The following is a 25,169-nucleotide window of genomic DNA, read 5'->3' as shown; positions in this document are numbered from 1 at the left end:
GTCTCTGTTTGTCATATTATACTGAACATAAATTGAAAGACAATATGTAAAGTGTTGGTCCCATGTTTCATGAGCTGAAATAAAAGATGTCATAACTTTTCCATACGCTAAAAAATCTATTTCTCTCAAATTGTGTGCACAAATTGGTTTACATCCCCATTAGTGAGCATTTCTCCTTTGACAAGTTAATCCATCCACCTGACAGGTGTGGCATATCAAGAAGCCATTTAAACAGCATGATAATTACACAGGTGCACCTTGTGCTGGGGACAATAAAAGGCCACTCTAAAATGAGTAGTTTTGTCACACAACACAATGGCACAGATGTCTCAAGTTTTGAGGGAGTATGCAATTGGCATGCTGACTGCAGGAATATCCACCAGAGCTGTTGCAATATAACATTGTTTGGCCTCACAACCGCAGACCACATGTAAGCTCCACATCCAGATTCTTCACCTGCGGGATCGTCTGAGACCAGCCGATGTCTCTTTTAAAAAATCATTTCACCTTTATTTAACCAGGTAGGCCAGTTGAGAACAAGTTGTCATTTACAACTGCGGCCTGGCCAAGATAAAGCAAAGCAGTGCAACACAAACAACAACACAGAGTTACACATGGAATAAACAAACGTACAGTCAATAACACAATAGGAAAAAATCTATATACAGTGTGTGTGCAGATGAGGTAAGATTAGAGAGGTAAGGCAATAAATAGGCCGTAGTGGCAAAATAATTACAATTTAGCAATTAAACACTGGAGGAAAGTGTTAAAAAATGTATTATTATTTGACCATGCTGGTCATTTATGAACATTTTAATATCTTGGCCATGTTCTGTTATAATCTCCACCCGGCACAGCCAGAAGAGGACTGGCCACCCCTCATAGCCTGGTTCCTCTCTAGGTTTCTTCCTAGGTTTTGGCCTTTCTAGGGAGTTTTTCCTAGCCACCGTGCTTCTACACCTGCATTGCTTGCTGTTTGGGGTTTTAGGCTGGGTTTCTGTACAGCACTTTGAGATATCAGCTGATGAACGAAGGGCTATATAAATACATTTGATTTGATTTAAAGCCCTTTTGTGGGGAAAAACTCATTCTGATTGGATAGGCCTGGCTTACCAGTGGCTGCGACCCTGCTCTGTTATGTGAAATCCTTAAATTAATGAATGTATTTTAATTAATTGACTGATTTTATTTGTGTTCAGTATATAATGTGTGTCTACCTTGACTGTGATCTCTTTAGGTGCATTCTGGACTGGTGGAAGAGGCTAAGCAGTTGGGAGCCACCATAGGAGTGTTACAGCAGAATCTAGCCAAGTCTATGTGAGTGTTTGTGTTATTGAGTTGCTATGAACGTGAGCACATATATCCGCCCTGTATGACTCTTTCACAGCATATTGAACATATGATGTGCTCCCTTTCATAGCACATTGGCCTTTAATGTAAGGACTTCCCCACACCATTTAACCCTGTGTTGCTGTTCTGTGACACTGTGTACCAGGCACTCTCTGCAGTCCCTAGAGGAGCAAACAGGCCTGTATGCGAGACGACCTGTCCAGGAAGCATGGGGGCCCTGGAGCTGGAGCAGCGCAGCGACTTCATCCGCCAGCACCTGGAGACCCTGTCTGAGGCTGAGACAGCTGTCCCCATGCCCGGCTTGACCAGAGAGATGTACTGATGAGGTGGACACACACATGAACTCACACACGCACACTTTTATTCATGGCCACAAATCATTGTGAAATTCACTATGTATAGAGCGCTTGTGCCTCGACTCCCATTCCCTGACTGAATTGTGGATTTACAATAGCGATCAATTCAACTAAAGCTTCACACAGTTTAAAATGTGCTTTTTATTACAAAGAATACACAGCTAAATATACAAAATGTTTATAATATACAAAAGTTACAAAATACGGAATTGATTTTCATTTAAAACTAATTATTTTAGAGCATTATATAAAAAAAAGTAGTGTGTAGTTCAGTACTATGCGAGGCGGTGTAAAAATGAGAGCTACTACAAAAACAGGCAACACACTGGGCAAAAGTCCCTCTTTCCATTTTTAGAACTCGTCAATTGGCCAAAAAGCAGTTCACTCTCCACATTGTTCCAATGCACTGAAAGGTCATGCTGCTCACAGGGAAGGAAGCTCCTCCCAAAGCGTTTTGTACACTTACTGTCCTTTTATGAGTCCATCTTTGAGTTGGGGAGTGTAGCGAAATACCTTGGGTACTGGTATCAATGGTTCACCATTACAAGTTGTCTTCAAAATGCTCCTGAAGCCTCTCGCCTCTGTTACTATATCGCCTGTGTCTCCTAAACAGAAACCAACAAACTCTAATATGGGTAAATACAACAACACACTGTACATTTTTAAAGTTTTAGTCATTTAGAAGACACTCTTATCCAGAGTGACTTACAGGATCAATTAGGGTTAAGTGCTTTGCTCAAGGGCATATTTTGCACCTAGTCGGCTCGAGGATTCAAACCAGCGACCATTTGGTTATGGCCCAACGCTCTTAATCGCTAGGCTACCTGCCACCCTATATTGTACTGACAATGTCAAGCGTGCAATGCCTTGATGTGATATTGTAACTTCCAATTTTGAGGTGCCCATCCATTCTCTTTTCCCATTCTGCAGTCTGTCAGCGACCTCAGTTTCCTTGCTATGTATGGCTTTATCTTACAGTATGTACCGTAACTCAAAATGAAATGTGTATCTGTGCCGCGTGACTAGGGTGTCAGTGTGTGTTACCGTACCTCCACAGTAGAAAAGCGAGCGCTGCTCCACAGACCAGCAAGATGATGAGAGAGACCACCGCCACCGTGGTCCTCTTGCCCTCTTTCTCACACGGCTCTGACGGACCAGACAGGACAAGGTCACAACAAAACAATATGTTATGGTGTCCATAGGACAGCCTCGGAGTCACTCGGACTTGGCTCTCGAAATATGGGCACTGTACATACAGTATTAACACGAATGCTACATAGGGCATACCACTCACACACACACCGAGGCTGTACATTCAATGGATATGAATGGTGTGGGCACTGTTTCTGCATTCAGCAATGCCTTTGAGGAAAAGTTACCTACCTACCTGTTCTGTCTGTCAAGGAGATATGAGATTTCTTACCCATGTTTTGCAGTGCTATTACTTAGAACATTGGTCACCAACCCTGGTCCTGGAGAACTACAGGGTCTGCAGGGTTTTCTTACAACCTAGCACAACCACATCTGATTCAGCCTTGAGCTACGCTAGCTAGCTAGAGGAACAGTCTGCATACACTGTAGCTCTGCATGACCAGGGTGGGTGACCACTGGCATAGAGACTAACAGACAGATGGCTGATTCACATCATAGGGCCAACATGATTATTTCTAGCACGGTTCCATCAAAAACAGTATGGTGGATGCGTAACCAGGCCGTGCCAGTGCAGCTTGGCTTGGCTCGGTTTGGTCCTGGAATGTGAATCAGGCATGAGAGACAGATGGGGTTTGTGTAGAGACTGAGAGACAGATGGGGTTAGTTAGTGCGTGGGGTTCCATACCTGCTGTGTAGGTGGCAGAGCTGTGGCCAAGCTTGTTGCTCACCATGCAGGTGAAGTGACCACAGATGGGGGCGGAGGAGACGACGAGGGTCTTCCCATCAGGCGAAACGTGTCCCACAGCATCGGTTATGGCTGCCCGCTCGTGGAGCCAGCTGAATTTAAGGTCTGTCCCCCAGGTCTCCACACAGAACAGGGAGGAGTGGGACACGTTCACTCTCACTGAGGGGTGGTGCACAGCCTCTGAGAGGAAAGACAAGAGACAGCGAAAAGAGAATGAGACCAGGTGTGAGAAAGGTGAGACTTGGAAGTTGGAACTGAAAATTGAGGAGGAGAAAGAGAGTGACAGAGGGTGGTTGCGTCGTGAAGTAACAGTGTGAGTTGAGCGTGTTGTCTACTGAGGCTTGGTGGTGGTGACTTGAGAGGTATGAGGCTGTGAGGAGAAAACAGATCAGAAACTTAGAAAGAAGACATTTGACAGAGACAAATCTAGAGCTTGGAACTATTGAAGAGGGATTGTGCAAGACAGTTGTTGGACTGATAACCTGAAATATTACCGACTCAAAGTTGATTGTTGGACTGCAGTGAAGCATATATTTATATTATAAAGACAAAGAAAGCACTTAGGCAGAACTGACCCAACAGTTCATCCTCTATAAGAACATAACTCCAGAGGACAGGAAGGAATATCTAGGAATGTATTCCAAACGGCAACGTAATCAGAAAGTCTGTGTTGTCACATAACACGTCATTATAGTGACATTTTAAGTAATACGTGAGCATAGGTGACATGGAACAATGGTAAATGTCACTTTTGATATATTCTACTTAGACCATGTTGACCATCGTACCGTACTCCTTGACGGTACACTGTCCAGAGGTCTTGACGCCAGCCTGGTCAGTGACGGTCACGATGTACACCCCGCTGTCTGCCACGCCAAAGCCCTCCAGCTTCAGTATTGACCCCTGCTCCTCCAAACTCAGACGCCCGTCCAAGCGTTTTTCTTGCCCGGGGAACGTAATCAACGTCACCTTCCCAGGATTCCCTGGAGTCTTTGCGTTCTCTGGCTCCCGCTCCCAGGTTATCATGGAGATCTTTTCTTTGGGATCGCGGTCGATCTGGACCTGGAGAACTAGACGTCCGGCTGGGAGTACATTGACCGGCTGCGGGGTCTGGAAGTGGACCGACACGCACTGGTACCCACAAGACACTGGGGACAGAAACATGATCATGCGTTGTTATTGTATTGCCTGTGGTGATTGGATATCAATACCGTACCAACTTTCGATGGAGCCTGATGGAGAGAGAAATTTGAGGAAGGGCTCATTGTAATGGCAGGAGTGGAGCGAATAGCCATTTCAATGAGCCGGTCCTCCGATTTTAAAATGACACCAGCCTCCACTGCTAACCACTGATACGGTTGGTTGCTATGTTTTTCATGACTTAGCTCATGATTTCTTACATTTATATTTAGTATGAAGTGAAGAGGACTTTCATCAGGTAGTCAAACAGTGACTGAGAGCACATGACAGTTCTGCCTGACGTGATGTTTGTCGAGCTTTGTCGTTACATGACTAACCCTCTGTGGACTCCTCCATCTAACACAAAGGGAAGTTTACATCTCTTACAGGGAAAGACATTTCCTCAGAAGACACAGATTGAAACACACCCTATTGTCTCAATCACCTTAGATGACCAGAGTTGCACACTCCTTGGCTCGGTCTAGACATATACAATGGTACTGTATTCATTGGCTTTGAACTCAAACTGTTTTCTTTCATAAGTGCGACGCAAGCAACTCAACATAGGTTGAGTGTGCACTGAAGACAGTATATCACACACAAACTGAAAAAACCTGAAGAATCCATTTTCATGTAATCTCGACACCCAGAACCAAATGTTAAGGCTGTCACGTGGGACTACTGATAATGTATCAGTTCAATGCTAATATGGTAAATACGACATCCACAAATGGCCAAATAGAGCAGTCAAATACACGCCGCCTGGTTGCACCAATACACTTAGATACAGCCGTGTGACATTTTTATGGATCATGTTGCACAGAAGCACTTACACAAGAGCAGAGGTAGCAGAGAGAGGCTCCAGGAGAGACAGTGTTGCAGCCTCATGGCACCTGAGAGAGAGAGAGGGAGAGAGAGAATGACAGACAGACAGAGTCTGAGACTGAGAAAGGGAGCGAGAGAAAGAGAGAGAGAAGAATAACAGACTGAGAGGACATTTCTCTTGGATGGTTCCCGTGACCTCTCTGATAAGAGACCGATAGAGACCTAGTTTCCAAAGAAGAGGTCATTGTTTCACTTCCTAAGTCTGACTCCTAAGTCTGACTTAGAAGCTTGCCTTAAGTAACCGGTCTATATTTAGGCACAGACAATGACTTGCACTGGATCAAAATCAGCAGCTGTTTAAAATTCACTTACCTTCCCAACTGTACAATGGATTATGAGTCAGAGATTATGGAAGTGGCAGGAGTGCATTCATTCAAAAGGAAGCCCACTTTTCAGGGGTAGGGCACAGCACGCCAGGAAGCTTGGATGCAGTTTTATAATATAAAAACAAAAAAATCCTTACGCAAATAGAAGAGAAAAATGTCAACCATCAAAAACAACCCAAAGAAAGAGGCTGGAGTGAACTAAAAGTTGCTCTGATAGATTGCAGTCTGGTGCAGGACTTTGTACTTGCAGCCCTTCCCTGTGTGAGGTCCAGCCAGTTAGGTACTTAGACGTCACCTTGTTTTCAAGCTGTGCAATTTCCTCTTTCCCTTTCCTGTACAATACATGCCGTCACTCAGCTGTGTTTAAACAAGTGGATTCTATTGTATTCTGTTGTAAAATTATCACATTGATAATCACTCCTACCCCTCCATCTATTTGTGTCCAAGCACCCTCTCAAATGCCAACGCAACAAATCATATTGTCCGGACACATACTTTGACACCAAGTTTTGAACACAATAAGCAAATGGAAAAGTAAATTCAATTAGAATAGCATTCTCTCAAGGGAAAGTTAACAATGTTGGAATGCTTTGTTCAAAAATGTGCTTTGTAGTTTTGTGGTGTTTTTTCATTATTATTCAAGTTCTTTTTTTTTTTTTTTACATTTCCTGTTGAAAAACAACATACCACGTATGAATACAGTAATGTACACACACTTCAGGGTAAAAAAAACTTGATGGAGTAGGCTATTCAAGGAGTTGGTTTGATGGTGCCCTCTGATGTCATCGGCCTTCCCCCTTGCTTGCAGAAACAATAGAGGAGCAATAGAGAACAATGGAGAAAGGCCCACCCCCCACTTGTGCCATGTCATGAGTGTACCTGGACCACCTAGTGCCTTTTGTTAAGTAAATCAGGTGCAAAGGTGACTGGAGTACAACTTTAATTTGGTAAAAAAAAGTCTTATCAACATTTGGAACAACAATTAACAATACGGTAGAGTATTTTCAATTCACGTCCTCTGTGAATGACCATCCATAAATTAAATCAGGGGCGCAACATGCCCCCCCCCCCCCCCCCCACACACACACACATTCTGAAATTGCATTTGTATTCCCCGCAGTTTTATCATTGGAATGTGATACAAAATGAGGCAACGGTGTGCTTTATGACCATGCAGACGCCTCCGAGCGGTTGGGTAGGCTGTTTGGATCTTTTATCCGACTGGATAAAAATTTAAAAAATGTCCCCCCCACTTCTAAAATCAAAGTTGCGCCTCTGAATGATATTATGAATAGAGGAAGTTCTAAAACAAGCCAGTGGATGGCGCTATTTCATGAAATAGTTGGTGCTATGCTTTCCCTCCCTCATCCAGAATGCTGTGTTTCTAAACTCAGCAAAAAAAAGAAACGGCCCTTTTTCAGGACCCTGTCTTTCAAAGATAATTAGTAAAAATCTAAATAACTTCACAGATCTTCATTGTAAAGGGTTTAAACACTGTTTCCAATGCTTGTTCAATGAACCATAAACAATTAATGAACATGCACTTGTGGAATGGTCATTAAGACACTACCAGCTTACAGACAGTAGACAATTAAGGTCACAGTTAGAAAACTTAGGACACTAAAGAGGCAATTCTACTGACTCTGAAAAATACCAAAAGAAAGATGCCCAGGGTCCCTGCTCATCTGAGTGAACGTGCCTTAAGCATGCTGCAAGGAGGCATGAGGACTGCAGATGTGGCCAAGGGCAATAAATTGCAATGTCCGTACTGTGAGACGCCTAAGACAGGACGGACAGCTGATCATCCTCGCAGTGGCAGACCACGTGTAACAACACCTTCACAAGATCGGTACATCTGAACATCACACCTGCGGGACAGGTACAGGATGGCAACAACAACTGCCGGAGTTACACCAGGAACGCACAATCTCTCCATCAGTGCTCAGACTGTCCACAAAAGTCTGAGAGAGGCTGGACTGAGGGCTTGTGGGCCTGTTGTAAGGCAGGTCCTCACCAGACATCACCGGCAACAACGTCGCTTATGGGCAGAAACCCACCATCGCTGGACCAGACAGGACTGGCAAAAAGTCCTTTTCACTAACGAGTCGCGGTTTTGTCTCACCAGGAGTGGTGGTCAGATTCGCGTTTATCATCAAAGGAATGAGCATTACACTGAGGCCTGTACTCTGGAGCGGGATTGGTTTGGAGGTAGAGGGTCCATCATGGTCTGTAGTGGTGTGTCACAGCATCATCGGACTGAGCTTGTTGTCATTGCAGGCAATCTCAACGCTGTGCGTTACAGGGAAGACCTCCTCCTCCCTCATGTGGTACCCTTCCTGCAGGCTCATCCTGACAGGATATTGATCTCATCCCGTCAGTAGAGGATGCCTGGTTATTTTTTTAAAGTGTCTTCCTAACCATCTTAAATAAGCATGCCCCTCTCAAGAAATTTAGAACCAGGAACAGATATAGCCCTTGGTTCTCCCCAGACCTGACTGCCCTTAACCAACACAAAAACATCCTATGGCGTTCTGCATTAGCATCGAACAGCCCCCGTGATATGCAGCTTTTCAGGGAAGCTAGAAACCATTATACACAGGCAGTTAGAAAAGCCAAAGCTAGCTTTTTCAAGCAGAAATATGCTTCTTGCAACACTAACTCAAAAAAGTTCTGGGACACTGTAAAGTGCATGGAGAATAAGAACACCTCCTCCCAGCTGCCCACTGCACTGAAGATAGGAAACACTGTCACCACTGATAAATCCACTATAATTGAACATTTTAATAAGCATTTTTCTACGGCTGGCCATGCTTACCACCTGGCTACCCCTACCCCGGTCAACAGCACTGCACCCCCCACAGCAACTCGCCCAAGCCTTCCCCATTTCTCCTTCTCCCAAATCCGGTCAGCTGATGTTCTGAAAGAGCTGCAAAATCTGTACCCCTACAAATCAGCCGGGCTAGACAATCTGGACCCTTTCTTTCTTAAATTATCTGCCGAAATTGTTGCCACCCCTATTACTAGCCTGTTCAACCTCTCGTGTCGTCTGAGATTCCCAAAGATTGGAAAGCAGCTGCGGTCATCCCCCTCTTCAAAGGGGGGGACACTCTTGACCCAAATTGCTACAGACCTATATCTATCCTACCCTGCCTTTCTAAGGTCTTCGAAAGCCAAGTCAACAAACAGATTACCGACCATTTCGAATCTCATCATACCCTCTCTGCTATGCAATCTGGTTTCAGTGCTGGTCATGGGTGCACCTCAGCCGCACTCTAGGTCCTAAACGATGTCTTAACCGCCATCGATAAGAAACATTACTGTGCAGCCGTATTCATTGATCTGGCCAAGGCTTTCGACTCTGTCAATCACCACATCCTCATCGGCAGACTCGACAGCCTTGGTTTCTCAAATGATTGCCTCGCCTGGTTCACCAACTACTTCTCTGATAGAGTTCAGTGTGTCAAATCGGAGGGTCTGTTGTCCGGACCTCTGGCAGTCTCTATGGGGGTGCCACAGGGTTCAATTCTTGGACCGGTTCTCTTCTCTGTATACATCAATGATGTCGCTCTTGCTGCTGGTGAGTCTCTGATCCACCTCTACGCAGACGACACCATTCTGTATACTTCTGGCCCTTCTTTGGACACTGTGTTAACAACCCTCCAGGCAAGCTTCAATGCCATACAACTCTCCTTCCATGGCCTCCAATTGCTCTTAAATACAAGTAAAACTAAATGCATGCTCTTTAACCGATCTCTGCCTGCACCTGCCCGCCTGTCCAACATCACTACTCTGGACGGCTCTGACTTAGAATACGTGGACAACTAAAAATACCTAGGTGTCTGGTTAGACTGTAAACTCTCCTTCCAGACTCACATCAAACATCTCCAATCCAAAGTTAAATCTAGAATTGGCTTCCTATTTCGCAACAAAGCATCCTTCACTCATGCTGCCAAACATACCCTTGTAAAACTGACCATCCTACAAATCCTCGACTTTGGCGATGTCATTTACAAAATAGCCCCCAATACCCTACTCAACAAATTGGATGCAGTCTAATTTAGTTAGACTAGTTTTGTCACCAAAGCCCCACATACTACCCACCATTGCGACCTGTACGCTCTCATTGGCTGGCCCTCACTTCATACTCGTCGCCAAACGCACTGGCTCCATGTCATCTACAAGACCCTGCTAGGTAAAGTCCCCCCTTATCTCAGCTCACTGGTCACCATAGCATCACCCACCTGTAGCACGCGCTCCAGCAGGTAAAACCAATTCTTTCTTTGGCCGCCTCTCCTTCCAGTTCTCTGCTGCTAATGACTGGAACGAACTATAAAAATCTCTGAAACTGGAAACACTTATCTCCCTCACTAGCTTTAAGCACCAGCTGTCAGAGCAGCTCACAGATTACTGCACCTGTACATAGCCCACCTATAATTTAGCCCAAACAACTACCTCTTTCCCTACTGTATTTATTTTATTTTGCTCCTTTGCACCCCATTATTTGTATTTCTACTTTGCACGTTCCTCCACTGCAATCTACCATTCCAGTGTTTTACTTGCTATATTGTATTTACTTTGCCACCATGGCTTTTTTTTGCCTTTACCTCCCTTCTCACCTCATTTCCTCACATCGTATATAGACTTGTTTCTACTGTATTATTGACTGTATGTTTGTTTTACTCCATGTGTAACTCTGTGTCGTTCTATGTGTCGAACTGCTTTGCTTTATCTTGGCCAGGTCGCAATTGTAAATGAGAACTTGTTCTCAACTTGCCTACCTGGTTAAATTAAGGTTAAATAAAAAACATGGCCCTCCAGCATGACAATGCCACCAGCCATACTGCTCATTCTGTGTGGGATTTCCTGCAAGACAGGAATGTCAGTGTTCTGCCATGGCCAGCGAAGAGCCCGGCTCTCAATCCCATTGAATACGTCTGGGACCTGTTGGATCGAAGGGTCTGAGGGTCACCTGTCTGAACTTGCAGGTGTCTTGGTGGAAGAGTGGGGTAACATCTCACAGCAAGAACTGGCAAATCTGGTGCAGTCCATGAGGGGGAGATGCACTGCAGTACTCAATGCAGCTGGTGGCCACACCAGATACTGACTGTTACTTTTGATTTTGACCCCCCCCCCCCCCCCCCCCCTTTGTTCAGGGACACATTATTCTATTTCTGTTAGTCACATGTCTGTGGAACTTGTTCAGTTTATGTCTCAGTTGTTGAATATTGTTATGTTCATACAAATATTTACACATGTTAAGTTTACTTAAAATAAACGCAGTTGACAGTGAGAGGAGGTTTATTTTCTTGCTGAGTTTGTAGCAAAGTGTGCATTTTTCCATTTGCTTTATATCATACATAGGCATCACAATTGTAGGTTTAGGTTTAACTTTAACTTATACATGTGATGGCATACAGTACTTAACAAAAAGATACAAAGATATAATAAGTCAAAATATACGTGTAGACACTGCATCAAATACCACAAATCAGCATACAAATACACCAATAACAAGCATTTCACTATACCCACAATAACATCTGCTAAACATGTGACAAATACAATTTAATTTGATAAAAAGGCATATCAATATATTTTATTGATGCGGAATAGGGCCACATCTCTTAATAGGAATGATCATTGGTGTCTGGCAGAGTGACATGCTGCAATAGAATATTACATTTAAACTTCTCATATCATACCATCTCCGCAGGTGCCCATCTGTGCCAAAGACTTGTGTGATCGTTCAGTGTGTAACAAAATGTCATACGACTGATAATGGAACGCGAGGGACCTCCTAAAGTCATATAATCCCATTCGTCCTCCGCTGTTTGCATCTCCTGTTAATAACACACAGCAATGTGAAAAGTGTACGTGTACCAAACAAAATAGCAGTCGTTTATTCATGTATTACTGTAAAAGACAAGCCGGGGAGATGTTGTGTAATCTTACCAGGAGAGACATCCACATTTCATTAGAATCACTATGATGATGATGATGATGATGACGATGGTGGCCAATATTACAACACACCAAGTCTCACAGGATTGGTTACTTTGGGATGGTGTAGGAGAATCTAGGCCACAGCAAAGAAGCATGAAAGACTGAAAAAACTCAAAATAGTCATAATAAATGATCATAATGCATGTATACCAGTGATGTAGTGTGTAACACTAGTCCCCAGGCTGCTGTTGACCACACATGTGTAGTTGTGGCCCTTCATTCCAGACATGTATAGGTTCCTGCCATCTGCAGAGAGATTGGCTGTCTGATTGGAGACCTCTACCCCATCCACCAACCAGGAAACCACTGGGCTGTCCCACTGTGCCCTGTCATTAGCCACCTCACACTGGAGGGACAGAGACGCCACAGGAGCAGCAACTAGGCGAGAGGGAGGGAGAGAAAAAGTTAGGCAGAACAAATAGTCCAAATATAGTTATATATAGTTCTGCACATAAGGGTAGCCTCTGTACCGAGGCTTCACTCACATTGTTCGGAAGGTGAGGTGAAAGCCTGTGACCGAGGATAATGTCAAGGTAATGGGACTTTATTAGATTGCACAGTATATGACCCAAACTAAATCTAGGTAGTGACCAGAATTATTGGTGTAACTTTCTCACCACTCTCTCTAACAAGTATCTTTGCTGCTTCCTCGTTCCCCATCTGGTTAGTCACAGTGATGATGTAGACTCCATAGTTAGATGAACTTATATTCTCCACCCTAAATAAGGCCCCCTTCTGGTCTATTGGATTGCCAGGTGAATCTTGGTGATCGGCCAGCCTGACCTGTCCCTGACCCTTCTCAGTCTTGTAGTCCCAAATCACCATGACGATCTTCTCTGTTGGTGTAATCTGGAACTGGGTCTGCAGGACCAGGTCTCTCCCCAGAGCCACATAAAGGAGATCCTTGTTCTGGAAATGCACTGACAGGCACTGGTGGAGGTGCGGCACTGAGGAAGATAGACAAGGAATTACTGTACATCTTATGTACACATTACTGTACCATAAAGTTATTTTTGCACTGCAATAGCTTACTGACAAAAAAAAAAAAACTCACAGAGGGCCAGGATCAGACAAATACACCAGACCAGGATGTGCTGTGTTTCCATCACATCTGCAGAGCCATTTAGATTTTACAATGCTGAGGAGAAAGAGTGTGTAACAGCATTGAAACTTGCACTCTATCACTCACATTGTCAGGGGCAGAGGCATATCCCTCTAATGTATTTGAGGGGATTTGATGGCGAAATGCTATTGATTAATTTGTAAAAAATCAAACAGCAACAAAAACAACTACAGTATATTATTGTTAGCTATATACTTATGGGTTTGGATTTCTGAGCTTTAACTATTCCTAAGCATTAGTTAGAATAGAGACATGAGGGGTGCCATAATTAAGCTTGGAAGGGGTTAAATACAGGGAAAACGGTCACATGTGGCAGTACTTATAAGGGGAGGAACTGTTTATTGCCCATGTCACTTAGCTTTCTGCCTAGCGGTAAACATACATTGTTTTGCTATAAGGAGGAAACTCCACCCAAAGTGGGGTATGTATACTACCACAGGAGGAAACTCCACCCAAAGTGCCTTGCGAAAGTATTCGGCCCCCTTGAACTTTGAGACCTTTTGCCACATTTCAGGCTTCAAACATAAAGATATAAAACTGTATTTTTTTGTGAAGAATCAACAACAAGTGGGACACAATCATGAAGTGGAACGACATTTATTGGATATTTCAAACTTTTTTAACAAATCAAAAACTGAAAAATTGGGCGTGCAAAATTATTCAGCCCCTTTACTTTCAGTGCAGCAAACTCTCTCCAGAAGTTCAGTGAGGATCTCTGAATGATCCAATGTTGACCTAAATGACTAATGATGATAAATACAATCCACCTGTGTGTAATCAAGTCTCCGTATAAATGCACCTGCACTGTGATAGTCTCAGAGGTCCGTTAAAAGCGCAGAGAGCATCATGAAGAACAAGGAACACACCAGGCAGGTCCGAGATACTGTTGTGAAGAAGTTTAAAGCCGGATTTGGATACAAAAAGATTTCCCAAGCTTTAAACATCCCAAGGAGCACTGTGCAAGTGATAATATTGAAATGGAAGGAGTATCAGACTACTGCAAATTTACCAAGACCTGGCCGTCCCTCTAAACTTTCAGCTCATACAAGGAGAAGACTGATCAGAGATGCAGCCAAGAGGCCCGTGATCACTCTGGATGAACTGCAGAGATCTACAGCTGAGGTGGGAGACTCTGTCCATAGGACAACAATCAGTCGTATATTGCACAAATCTGGCCTTTATGGAAGAGTGGCAAGAAGAAAGCCATTTCTTAAAGATATCCATAAAAAGTGTTGTTTAAAGTTTGCCACAAGCCACCTGGGAGACACACCAAACATGTGGAAGAAGGTGCTCTGGTCAGATGAAACCAAAATTGAACTTTTTGGCAACAATGCAAAACGTTATGTTTGGCGTAAAAGCAACACAGCTGTACACCATCCCCACTGTCAAACATGGTGGTGGCAGCATCATGGTTTGGGCCTGCTTTTCTTCAGCAGGGACAGGGAAGATGGTTCAAATTGATGGGAAGATGGATGGAGCCAAATACAGGACCATTCTGGAAGAAAACCTGATGGAGTCTGCAAAAGACCTGAGACTGGGATGGAGATTTGTCTTCCAACAAGACAATGATCCAAAACATAAAGCAAAATCTACAATGGAATGGTTCAAAAATAAACATATCCAGGTGTTAGAATGGCCAAGTCAAAGTCCAGACCTGAATCCAATCGAGAATCTGTGGTAAGAACTGAAAACTGCTGTTCACAAATGCTCTCCATCCAACCTCACTGAGCTCGAGCTGTTTTGCAAGGAGGAATGGGAAAAAATTTCAGTCTCTCGATGTGCAAAACTGATAGAGACATACCCCAAGCGACTTACAGCTGTAATCGCAGCAAAAGGTGGCGCTACAAAGTATTAACTTAAGGGGGCTGAATAATTTTGCACGCCCAATTTTTCAGTTTTTGATTTGTTAAAAAAGTTTGAAATATCCAATAAATGTCGTTCCACTTCATGATTGTGTCCCACTTGTTGTTGATTCTTCACAAAAAAATACATTTATATCTTTATGTTTGAAGCCTGAAATGTGGCAAAAGGTCGCAAAGTTCAAGGGGGCCGAATACTTTCGCAAGGCACTGCATGTATACTACCACAGGAGGAAACGTGTTTATGTCGATTCAGCTGTTCGATCCTCTGGGATTAATAAACCTGTTTTAGTGTCCGTCCAGTTCTTATTCTAATAATTAGGACCTAACAATACATAAAATGTGTTTCAACGGTCTTGACATCATTTTTTCCCCTTAAAGATGGTTCTTTGGCGACCAACATATATAACAATACTACGCATCTAGAGGAGTTTTTGACATAGGCCACACTTTCCATTTACAGTGCCTTCGCAAAGTATTCAGACCCCTTGACTTTTTCCACATTGCTATGTTACAGCCTTATTCTAAAATGTATTCAATTGTCCTCCCCCCCTCATCAATCTACACACAATACCCCATATTGACAAGGCAAAAGCAGGTTTTTAGATATCTTTGCAAATTTATAAGAAACGGATATATAAAATGTACATAAGTATTCAGACCCTTTACTCAGTACTTTGTTGAAGCACCTTTGGCAGTGATTACAGCCTCGAATCATCTTGTGTATTATGCTACAACTTGGTACACCTCTATTTGGGGAGTTTCTCCCATTCTTCTCTGCAGATCATCTCAATATCTATCAGGTTGGATGGGGACCTTTGCGGCACAGCTATTTTCAGGTCTCTCCAGAGATGTTCGATCGGGTACAAGTCCAGACCCTGGCTGGGCCACTCAAGGACATTCAGGGACTTGTCCCGAAGCCACTCCTGCATTGTCTTGGCTGTGTTCTTAGGGCTGTTGTCCTGTTGGAAGGTGAACCTTCACCCCAGTCTGAGAACCTGCTCCAGAGCGCTCAGGAATTCATTAAAGATCTCTCTGTACTTTGCTCCGTTCATCTTTCCCTTGATACTGACTAGTCTCCCAGTCACTGAAAAACATCCCCAGAGTATGATTCTGCAATCACCATGCTTCACCTTAGGGATGATGCCAGGTTTCCTCAGGACGTGACGCTTGGCATTCAGGCCAAAGAGTTTGTCTTGGTTTAATCAGACCGGAGAATCTTGTTTCTGTGCCTTTTGGCAAACTCCAAGTGCCTTTTACTGAGGAGTAGCTTCTGTTTGGCCACTCTACCATAAATGCCTGATTGGTGGAGTGCTGCTGAGATGGTTGTCCTTCTGGAAGGTTCTCCCATCTCCACAGAGGAACTCTAGCGCTATATCAGACTCGGGTTCATGGTCACCTCCCTGACCAAGGCCCTTCTCCACTAATTGCTCAATTTGGCCAGGTGGCCAGCTTTAGGAAGAGTCTTGGTGGTTCCAAACTTTTTCCATTTAAGAATGATGGAGGCCACTGTGTTCTTGGGGACCTTCAATGCTGCAGAAATGTTTTGGTACCCTTCCCTAGATCTGTGCCTCGACACAACTAATTTTTTTCTCTGACATGCACGGTCAACTATGGGACCTTTATATAGACAGGTGTGTACCTTTCCAAAGCATGTCCAATCAATTGAATTTACCACAGGTGGACTCCAATCAAGTTGTAGAAACATCTCAAGGATGATCAATGGAAACAGGATGCACCTGAGCTCAATTTCGAGTCTCATAGCAACGGGTTTGAATACTTATGTAAATTTGCAAACATATCTAAAAACCTGTTTTTGCTTTGTCATTATGGGGTATTGTGTATTGCTGAGGATTTTTTTCTGTATTTAATCCATTTTAGAATAAGGCTGTAATCAGGGTTGGGGAGTAGTGGATTACATGTGCAAAAAACGGAACTGTAATCCATTACATTACCTGCAAAAATATTGTAATCAGACTACCGATACTTTTGAAAAGCTAGATGATTACTTTTACATTTAGAAAGGATGTTTGCGCAAAAAAAGCTTTGACACTTTTCCGTTTTCTCAATGACATTCAAATCAGCATTGAAAAATGGTGCAAGTTTAAGTTTGTTCCACCTGAGCGAGTCTGATCAGACCATTATGATGCTACATCAAATGCGTTTGATGGACCGCGGGAAATGAGCAGGAATAGGCGTTTGTAGGCTATAGTCCAAGCTATGTCTTCCAATGGTGTGACTGCTGTCGGCATCCAAAGGTTATCCAATTTGAATAAACGCTTGGAAGTAAAGTTGCAGTAGTGGTGTAGTCTACGACGATACGGATATCACTTATTATTGATATCTACATAGCGCATTGATGGGCATCACACTGCTGCTCTCTCACTTAGCTATTTGCGCCTTGTGGTTGTTGTGGATGGTTGTTCACAAATCTAAATGTGTATTTGAACCCAATAATGGTTGAATTCAAGAAGTTTAAACGGCCTATCAATCCCTGTTTTTGAAACCAGTGGACAGCCATTGAAAAATGCGCTCTTACAACAGCTACATAGTGCAGAACCCAGCCTATGGAATAAAAGTGGGGCTTTTAAAAGTGGGGCTTTTTTTTTCTAATTCATGCTGATAAAAACAAAAATATCCATAGGCCTAATAGACACATGCTCAAACTTGCACACTTTTGATATACTTAAATGGGCAATCTGTAGTTGCTACATCCATTCTTGGATATATAAATTATACATACAGTAGCCTTCAAAAGTCAGGACACACCTACTCATTCAAAGGTATTTCTTTATTTTTACTTGATTCGACATTGTAGAATAATTGTGAAGACATCAACACTATGACATAACAAATAAGGAATAATGTAGTAACCAAAAAAGTGTCAAAATATATTTTAGATTTTAGATTCTTCAAAGTAGCCACCCTTTGCATTGATGACAGTTTTGCACACTCTTGGCAAAGCAATTCCATGAGCGCAGCATTTATTTTTCATCTCGAATCAACGAGCCCAATCAGTCCTCCATGACAACAAAATCATAAACAACAGAGTAGGGCTGGCTAATAAGTCCTTACATTTGGGGTCATGCTCAGGGAAAACAATTTGGCTAGTCTATACCATATTTCCAAATCCTGTTCTTGAAGATCAAGGGGTATAACATTTATTGGAATGACTGGAATTCTGATAGACTTTGGTTCTTAATGTAAAGATATCATTTAATGGTATTATTATATGTAGTAGAAAGGGATGGGTTAGAAGAAGCCTACATACCCAACCCATAAAGTAAAATGTAGCATCCCTATACAGTATGGCCAGCTATATAAACTTTAACATTGATTTATCCTGCAATAGATGTTGTTCAATTGGTGACATACATTTTTGTCTTCTTCTAATGTCTCTTAATGTCTCTTCAGATTACGTTGCTGAGTTTGGGTAATGCAAAAGTTACGTTTCTGATTACAATTCTGGGCAGGTAACTTGTAACTGTAACAGATTTTATTTAGAAAGTAACTTACCCAACCCTGTCTGGAATGTAACAAAATGTGGAAAAAGTCAAAGGTTCTGAAAACTTTCCGAAGGCACTGTAGATGAGAACAAAACAGGTTGGAAAGCAAAAGGAGAAAGAGAAAAGGAGGAGCATTCTACTCACAAGAGAATGTATCCACAGCAGTAGCTGCTCTTCCGTCTCTTAACTCTCTTGACTCTGCGCCATTTAGTTTACCGAAGGTTTGAATCGCTATCAAAATATGCAAACCTTTCATGAAACATTTGAACCCTCTCTGTATGGTTCTGTACTACTGTACAATGAGACATGGAGTCTATTTCTGTGGCGGCGTCCTATATTACGTAATACTGTATCCTTTTCCTGTCAATCTCTTCCGTTCATTATTTTGTACCTGATATTATCAGACATTCTAAACATAGCCAAATTCCAGTGCTCAGTTGGCTAGTCAAACCTTGAGCTCACGGTTACTGTTGATTGTATCACTTGCCTGGGTGCCAGTGATTCCGTTGTAGCACTCATTTCAACTTGTTGTCATGCCAAACATGACAACTAAAACAGAAGCATCCAGGTTATTCAGTAATACAAAAGTCAGGTCAGCTTGATGTGTTTCTGTTTTCTTGCCTAATATTTCCTGGTTGAAGGACAAACTCAATGCATACCGGCACTTAAAATAGATACTGTATGTAAGTGTTGAACCAGTTCTTCCCTTTTCACAGTCCAGTATGGTAGGTGCTAGGGGAGTAACAGGGAGTAACTCCTACTGTAACTCCTACTCCCTTGTTCCAGCTCCTACTCCTGACTGAATATTCATGCATTTTAATTAATTTGTATGGATACTGTGCCAGGCACACAAATGTCCTTCAAAAAGGAAACAATTCCAGACTTCTGCTAGAACCCTACATTGGATGAAACAGTATTTTCAAGACACTCGCTGTTTTCAATTATCATTCCTACATTAATTGCCAGTGTTGTAAGGTACTTAAGTAAAAAATACTTGAAAGTATTACTTGAGTAGGTTTCTGGGGTATCTGTACTTTATTTAAAACAATTTTTTGACAATGTTGACTTTTTACTTCACTACATTCCTAAGGAACTTAAGTATATTTAAAACCAAACACCTTTTAGACTTTTACTCAAGTAGTATTCTACTGGTTGACCTTTACTTGAGTTATTTTCTATTGTGGAATCATTACTCAAGGATGACGCTAGGGTACTTTTTCGTTGTTGTTGCAGGAAAGATATTGAAATTCATACATATCAGTCAACATCAATGCTGAATAAAGAGTAGAGACCCAAGTCACATTCATAACAACAGCATCCCTTCGAATACATAGAGATCCACTCTCAAACAATTATCTATACTGTCAAAGATGTTCAGACACCTAAGTAAGGTGCCACGTTACCCTCTGGGCCTACTGAGCCCATGTCCATCCGCGCGGACAAACAGATGCACATCCACCCGCCTAGACACATGTCCATCCCCGTACACACCTCCATGTGCACGCATGACCAAATGCATCCATAAGACACTGACAAATAAATGGTAGGGTCCAAGACGTGACACCGGCTATAAACGATCAACTTTAGGAACACCTTAATACGGATCCCCCCCTCTAACCTTTGCCCTCAGAACAGCCATAATTCGTTCGGGCATGGACTAGAAGGTGTTGAAAGTGTTCCATAGGGATGCTGGCCCATATTGACTCCAATGCTTCCGTTAGTTGTGTCACGTCGGCTGGATGTCCTTTGGGTGGTGGACCATTTTTGATACACACGGGAAAAACTCTCTTCAAGTGCTGGTGTCATCTGTTGTGTCGTAGCCCTGGAGAATGAAAACCAGAACATTTCTTTAGAATATCAGTCAAGCAAATACTGTATGTATTGCACCTGGACAGATGATCAGATGAAGGTGGTAATTGCTTTAGGGTTTGAAATAAATATTAACACTACCACTCTTTTGTTATTTTCAGTATTCATTTAATTAAACATCACCAACACCATACCACAGGATGGTAAGACATTTTGAATAATGTCCCTATTGTATGTGCATGTAGAGAATATTGCCTCAAAGAGAGAGAGGTCAATGCTGATATTCACTGTTATAGTCCACAGCAACAGCAGGGGCATGGATCCACGTTGTTGCCACTCTGATTGTTTACATGTAAACAGAGGAAGACAATTAACATAAAATATAACCTGACAATTTATTCTGCTATTTTCCGGAATTGACATTTTCTCTTGACTTCATCAGTTACCCATACGGATTACATGCACACAATGTGAACTAATTCTGGATAATCAAAGGAAATGTACACTACCCTTTTATTTGAAGAAAGGACATCTTCTTGCTCTTCACAGTTGTTTCTGGTTTGGCTGTGGGGAGGCTGTGGGGAGGCTAGGTTTGGCGACGGCCTGAACCCTGGAACCACTGGATCGCTCGCTCTGGTTGGGATCATGAGGAGAAACGAGGTCTTTGAGCAAGTGCTCTAGAAAGGATTTAAGAGATTTGATTTGATTTGGATCTTTTTTAATCCTCACTTGGACTAATCTTCCAAGAGTCCTTAAACATTAAAATACAATTGATAATACAAACACATTTTCACATATAACACACTGATACAAACAGACATAATACAGTAACATTTTGACCTGATAAATAACAGTCTAAAAATATATATGTGTTCTTCATCTACCATAGTCCAGCACAACTTTCCTATGTATTACATTTAAATGGTTTTAAAGTGTTGTTTAAATGTATATATTGAAAGGTTTCTGGTTTGCTCAGTTAAATTATTCATTTCTTTATTGCTCTAAATCGAAATGTTATTTTGCCTATTTCTCTTTTCTTTCTGGATAACATGGTGGACAATCTATTCCTGGTATTTACTGAATGTCTGTCTCTTACTAACTGAATTCCGTTGTGAATAGAGTTTGGCCATTTTAAATGATGTATATTATGAAATAAAATAAGCATGCTTTTTTCAATTATCTTGTTGATTGATGACCAACCAAGAGCATTGCGCATGACTACAACAGAAGAACCCTATCTCCACCTTAAAACAATCCTTGCCTCTTTGTTCTGTGCAATCTGCAGCCTCCTAATTTCACTTGCTGATGCACCACAGAACAGTATTTCACCTGACTCTCAATTAATGCTTGTGTTATTTGCTTAAGAATCTTTCCTGGTAAATATTTAGCTATCCTCCTGATCATGCATGCTGTTTTAATATTTATTTTACATAGATGAGTTATTTGAGATTACCATGATAAGCAGTTATCTAGCTGCACCCCTAGTAGTTTAGTTTCTGCCACTTCCTCAATTTGTACTCCTCCCATACTTATTGTATCCCATGCTGTGTTGGCCTTTTCCTAGTGGAACAGACCAACATAACTTTGGTTTTCTTGGTGTTTAAAACAAGTTTGTTCCAGCAAACCCACTCCCTGATATGCTCCAAATCTCCTTGTAAAGCTTGCTGCACCTGTTGAACCGATTGTCTTGCTGTATAAATTGTAGTATCATCTGCAAATATAGTAGCTTGAGTTTCAGATAAGGTATAAGGAAGGTCATTTGTATATATTAAATAAAGAAGTGGCCCAAGGCAGCTGCCTTGCGGTACTCCAAAGTTTAAAGCACGAGGGGAAGAAAATGAACCATTGATATAGGTGGACTGTTTCCTGTCAGTTAGATATGACTGTACCCAATTCAATGCTACCTCCTTAAAACCATAATGCATTAATTTTGTCTAAATTATTTCATGATCCACTAAATCAAATGTTGCACTAAAATCTAAAAATAGTACATCAACAAACCTGCCATTATCCATAGCATTGAACCACTGGTCAGTCATGTCAACCAATGCAGTGGTAATGGAATGGTTTTTGTGATAAGCATGCTGATTGGCTGTAATCAGATCATATTTGTCTACTCACAATACCCTCCAATATCTTACTGAGTGAAGGGAGTAGACTAATTGGTTGACTTGGCAGGAGTAATGGGTTCTTTGCTGTCTTTCGGAATAGGACACAGTTTAGCATGCTTCCATACATTTGCAAACATCGCCTTTTCCAGTGACCAATTGAATATGTATTGTAGTGGAGCTGCAATCTGGGGAGCACCATAGCGAAGTAAAAAATTGTCCATGTAGATTTACCATTGGGTAATGACTTCAATAGGTTTAACACTTCCTCTACTGACACCATTTGTAGACTAAAAGAGCAGGTCTTGTTGCTCATAATATGACCATCAATCCATTGGACAGTAGCTTGTTTGGAAGAATGTGTGTTTACATTATTGCTCAGTAAATACATTTTCTTTGTAAAGAAAATCTGCAAAATGATTGGTAATATCAGCTGGTTTTCTTATTGTTCTCCCGCCAACCTCCACACTAGATGGGCATGATGAGATAAATGTACCAAGTAAGCCCTTAACTGTATTCCATACCTCTTAAATAAGAATCATTTTTACAATCAATAAAAGCATTGTTGTAAAATATTTTTTTCCCCTACGATTCAATTTAACTGCATAATTACATAATGTTCTATAATTCTGTTCATCAATTTCTAGTTCTAAATTGGCTGCTAAGACTTTTGCCATATTTCTTTGAGAAAAGCCTCACCCAGTTCATCATCAATTCATGGAGACGGACGAGCCCCAACTGTACTCTTTCTTACTGGGGCATGATGGTTCATTACCTCAGTGAGCAAATCAATAAAACATTCTGTAGTGTGATTTAAATCATCCTCTAGATAAATCAGCTCCCAAGGTACAGCAGCCAAATCATTTTGAAATAGCTCATGATTAAATGTTTAAAAATGTATCTTGACCACAATCCTTGGGGGTTTCTTTGGAACCTCGGAGTTCATGGTTATGGACACAATATTATGGTCTGTCCAGCCCACTGGTATTGATCTGGCTTTTAAGCATTGCAATTGTATATTACAGAAGATCAGATCAATGCACGTGTCTGAACGATGACCCAACCTAGTTGATGATCTAGTCGTATCATTAACCATTTGTTTCAAACCACAGTTCTCTGCATACAGTGCCTTGCGAAAGTATTCGGTCCCCTTGAACTTTGCGACCTTTTGCCACATTTCAGGCTTCAAACATAAAGATATAAAACTGTATTTTTTTGTGAAGAATCAACAACAAGTGGGACACAATCATGAAGTGGAACGACATTTATTGGATATTTCAAACTTTTTTAACAAATCAAAAACTGAAAAATTGGGCGTGGTCTCTTAAAAGGTATATGATTCTGAATGTACAGAGCTACACCCCCACCATTCCTATTCCTGTCCCTTCTCAGTAGACAATATCCTTGAATGTTCATTTGCCCATCATTTACAGATGCATCTAAATGCGTTTCGGTCAAAGCCAAAATATGAATATTATTTATGTTGACCAAGTTAAAAACCTAATGTATTTTGTTAGGAAGGCGACATACATTAATCTGAGCTATATGCAGCCCTTTCCTTATCAAGTGAAGATCAATAGAGCATGTATTCATTATAGTGGAGATCAATAGAGCATGTATTCATTATAGTGGAGATCAATAGAGCATGTATTCATTATAGTGGAGATCAATAGAGCATGTATTCGTTATAGCGGAGATCAATAGAGCATGTACTCATTATAGTGGAGATCAATAGAGCATGCATTCATTATAGTGGAGATCAATAGAGCATATATTCATTATAGTTGAAGTTGTACACTACAACACAAACTCAGATTTGAACATTACATTAAAATAGCCAGGGAGTTACTCTAGAGTCCTGATACAGTTGCCAGTTGATTAAAGTCTCTCCATCACCATGGAGACTCGTTGATTCAGGCTACGCTTTTCCTTCATGATGGGATACATTTTTTTCTCCTTTCATTGATCTCGGTGGGGAAGTGATCATTCATTCCAAAATCACTGTTTCTGAGTTCTCTCCCCATGTTCTTCGTCATTTCCTTTTGCTTAAATTTGTCAAAACATGCAATAATAGCCCATGGCCTATTTCCAGAGGCTTTACCCATTCTATGGACTCTGGAGAAAGTGACATTACGCACAACATCAGTGGGCAGTTTCAGTTGAGTTGACATAAAGTCTCGGACAGTGTCCTCACAGCCTCTACTGTTGTCATTCTCCGGTATCCCTGAGAATATTAGATTGTCCCACATTGATCGACACTGTACATCAAGCAATGTTTCTTTAAGTTGTTTGTTCTCCCTTTGCACCACCTCCACCTTGCTATGAATAGAGTCTACAGTACCTTTCAGCACCATGTTCTCTTTCCTTAGATCATCAATCTGACGTTGGCTGAATTCTAGACTGAATTCTATTGATGTCCTCTCGTATATATCCAAGATATCAAGTTTGGCAAGCCTTTCATTGATGGATTTTAACAAGTCAACATCCATATCAGTAAACCTCTCCCCACTCTCCACTCTTACTAAGGGATGGTTAGGTTCCATCGTTGATACCGCTTGGCCAACCTGGTTTTGGTTTGTTTTGTTGATTTGGGGTTTGTTGGTTGTCCTTAACAATGCTTGAATCCTCTGAAACCAGTGACATGTTACTTTGAGTTCATACGTATCTCTCGTCAATGAATTGCTCAAGCTCTTCAATGGATTCTGAATCATCCAGCGTGTTTGCAGGCAGAAAAAAGCCAAAAAGAACAAAACAACGTCAACTTAGCT

At 41.8% G+C, this 25,169-nt stretch overlaps 2 protein-coding genes across 5 annotated transcripts; both read right to left on the bottom strand.

Annotated features, from left to right (window-relative positions):
• Nucleotides 1-1,830: 1,830 nt before the first annotated feature.
• Nucleotides 1,831-6,456, bottom strand: si:dkeyp-97a10.2 (hemicentin-2). Of its 3 annotated transcripts, none has more exons than XM_021595216.3 (6): nucleotides 5,980-6,456; nucleotides 5,616-5,725; nucleotides 4,392-4,751; nucleotides 3,544-3,783; nucleotides 2,756-2,852; nucleotides 1,831-2,311 (listed from the first exon to the last, which is right to left on the bottom strand). In XM_021595216.3, the coding sequence occupies exons 2-6, from the start codon at nucleotides 5,668-5,670 to the stop codon at nucleotides 2,248-2,250; spliced, it is 816 nt and encodes a 271-aa protein (XP_021450891.2). In that variant the 5' UTR covers nucleotides 5,671-5,725; nucleotides 5,980-6,456; the 3' UTR covers nucleotides 1,831-2,247. The 3 variants fall into 3 exon arrangements, with proteins under 3 accessions (XP_021450891.2, XP_090085389.1, XP_090085390.1); XM_090229263.1 differs by having other exon boundaries at nucleotides 5,616-5,675; nucleotides 5,980-6,329; XM_090229264.1 differs by having other exon boundaries at nucleotides 1,831-2,332; nucleotides 2,751-2,852; nucleotides 5,980-6,267.
• A 4,817-nt stretch (nucleotides 6,457-11,273) lies between these two features.
• LOC110516883 (uncharacterized) lies at nucleotides 11,274-18,792 on the bottom strand. 2 transcript variants are annotated; one of them, XM_021595203.3, is made up of 6 exons: nucleotides 18,495-18,792; nucleotides 13,051-13,134; nucleotides 12,614-12,943; nucleotides 12,147-12,374; nucleotides 11,946-12,069; nucleotides 11,274-11,833 (listed from the first exon to the last, which is right to left on the bottom strand). In XM_021595203.3, exons 2-6 carry the CDS (start codon nucleotides 13,100-13,102, stop codon nucleotides 11,797-11,799), a joined length of 771 nt encoding a protein of 256 aa, XP_021450878.2. In that variant the 5' UTR covers nucleotides 13,103-13,134; nucleotides 18,495-18,792; the 3' UTR covers nucleotides 11,274-11,796. The 2 variants fall into 2 exon arrangements, with proteins under 2 accessions (XP_021450878.2, XP_021450872.2); XM_021595197.3 differs by having other exon boundaries at nucleotides 18,629-18,792.
• Nucleotides 18,793-25,169: the final 6,377 nt, after the last annotated feature.

The sequence above is a fragment of the Oncorhynchus mykiss genome, chromosome 3, assembly GCF_057628025.1.
Source record: "Oncorhynchus mykiss isolate SJ-2025 chromosome 3, ASM5762802v1, whole genome shotgun sequence".
NCBI classification, from domain to species: Eukaryota; Metazoa; Chordata; class Actinopteri; order Salmoniformes; family Salmonidae; genus Oncorhynchus; species Oncorhynchus mykiss.
This window is presented reverse-complemented; position numbering and strand designations above follow the sequence as displayed.

Excerpts from the sequence above, each read along its gene's own strand:
- LOC110516883 (XM_021595203.3), bottom strand. The coding sequence starts at position 13,102 with ATGGAAACACAGCACATCCTGGTCTGGTGTATTTGTCTGATCCTGGCC. Across the intron at positions 12,944-13,050 it reads TTGTCTGATCCTGGCCCTCT|TGCCGCACCTCCACCAGTGC; the intron begins GTGAGTTTTTTT and ends TATCTTCCTCAG. Across the intron at positions 11,834-11,945 it reads AAATGTGGATGTCTCTCCTG|GAGATGCAAACAGCGGAGGA; the intron begins GTAAGATTACAC and ends TGTTATTAACAG.
- si:dkeyp-97a10.2 (XM_090229264.1), bottom strand. The coding sequence starts at position 5,670 with ATGAGGCTGCAACACTGTCTCTCCTGGAGCCTCTCTCTGCTACCTCTG. Across the intron at positions 3,784-4,391 it reads GTGTACCGTCAAGGAGTACG|AGGCTGTGCACCACCCCTCA; the intron begins GTACGATGGTCA and ends CTTTCCTCTCAG. Across the intron at positions 2,333-2,750 it reads TTTTCTACTGTGGAGGTACG|AGTTTGTTGGTTTCTGTTTA; the intron begins GTAACACACACT and ends TACCCATATTAG.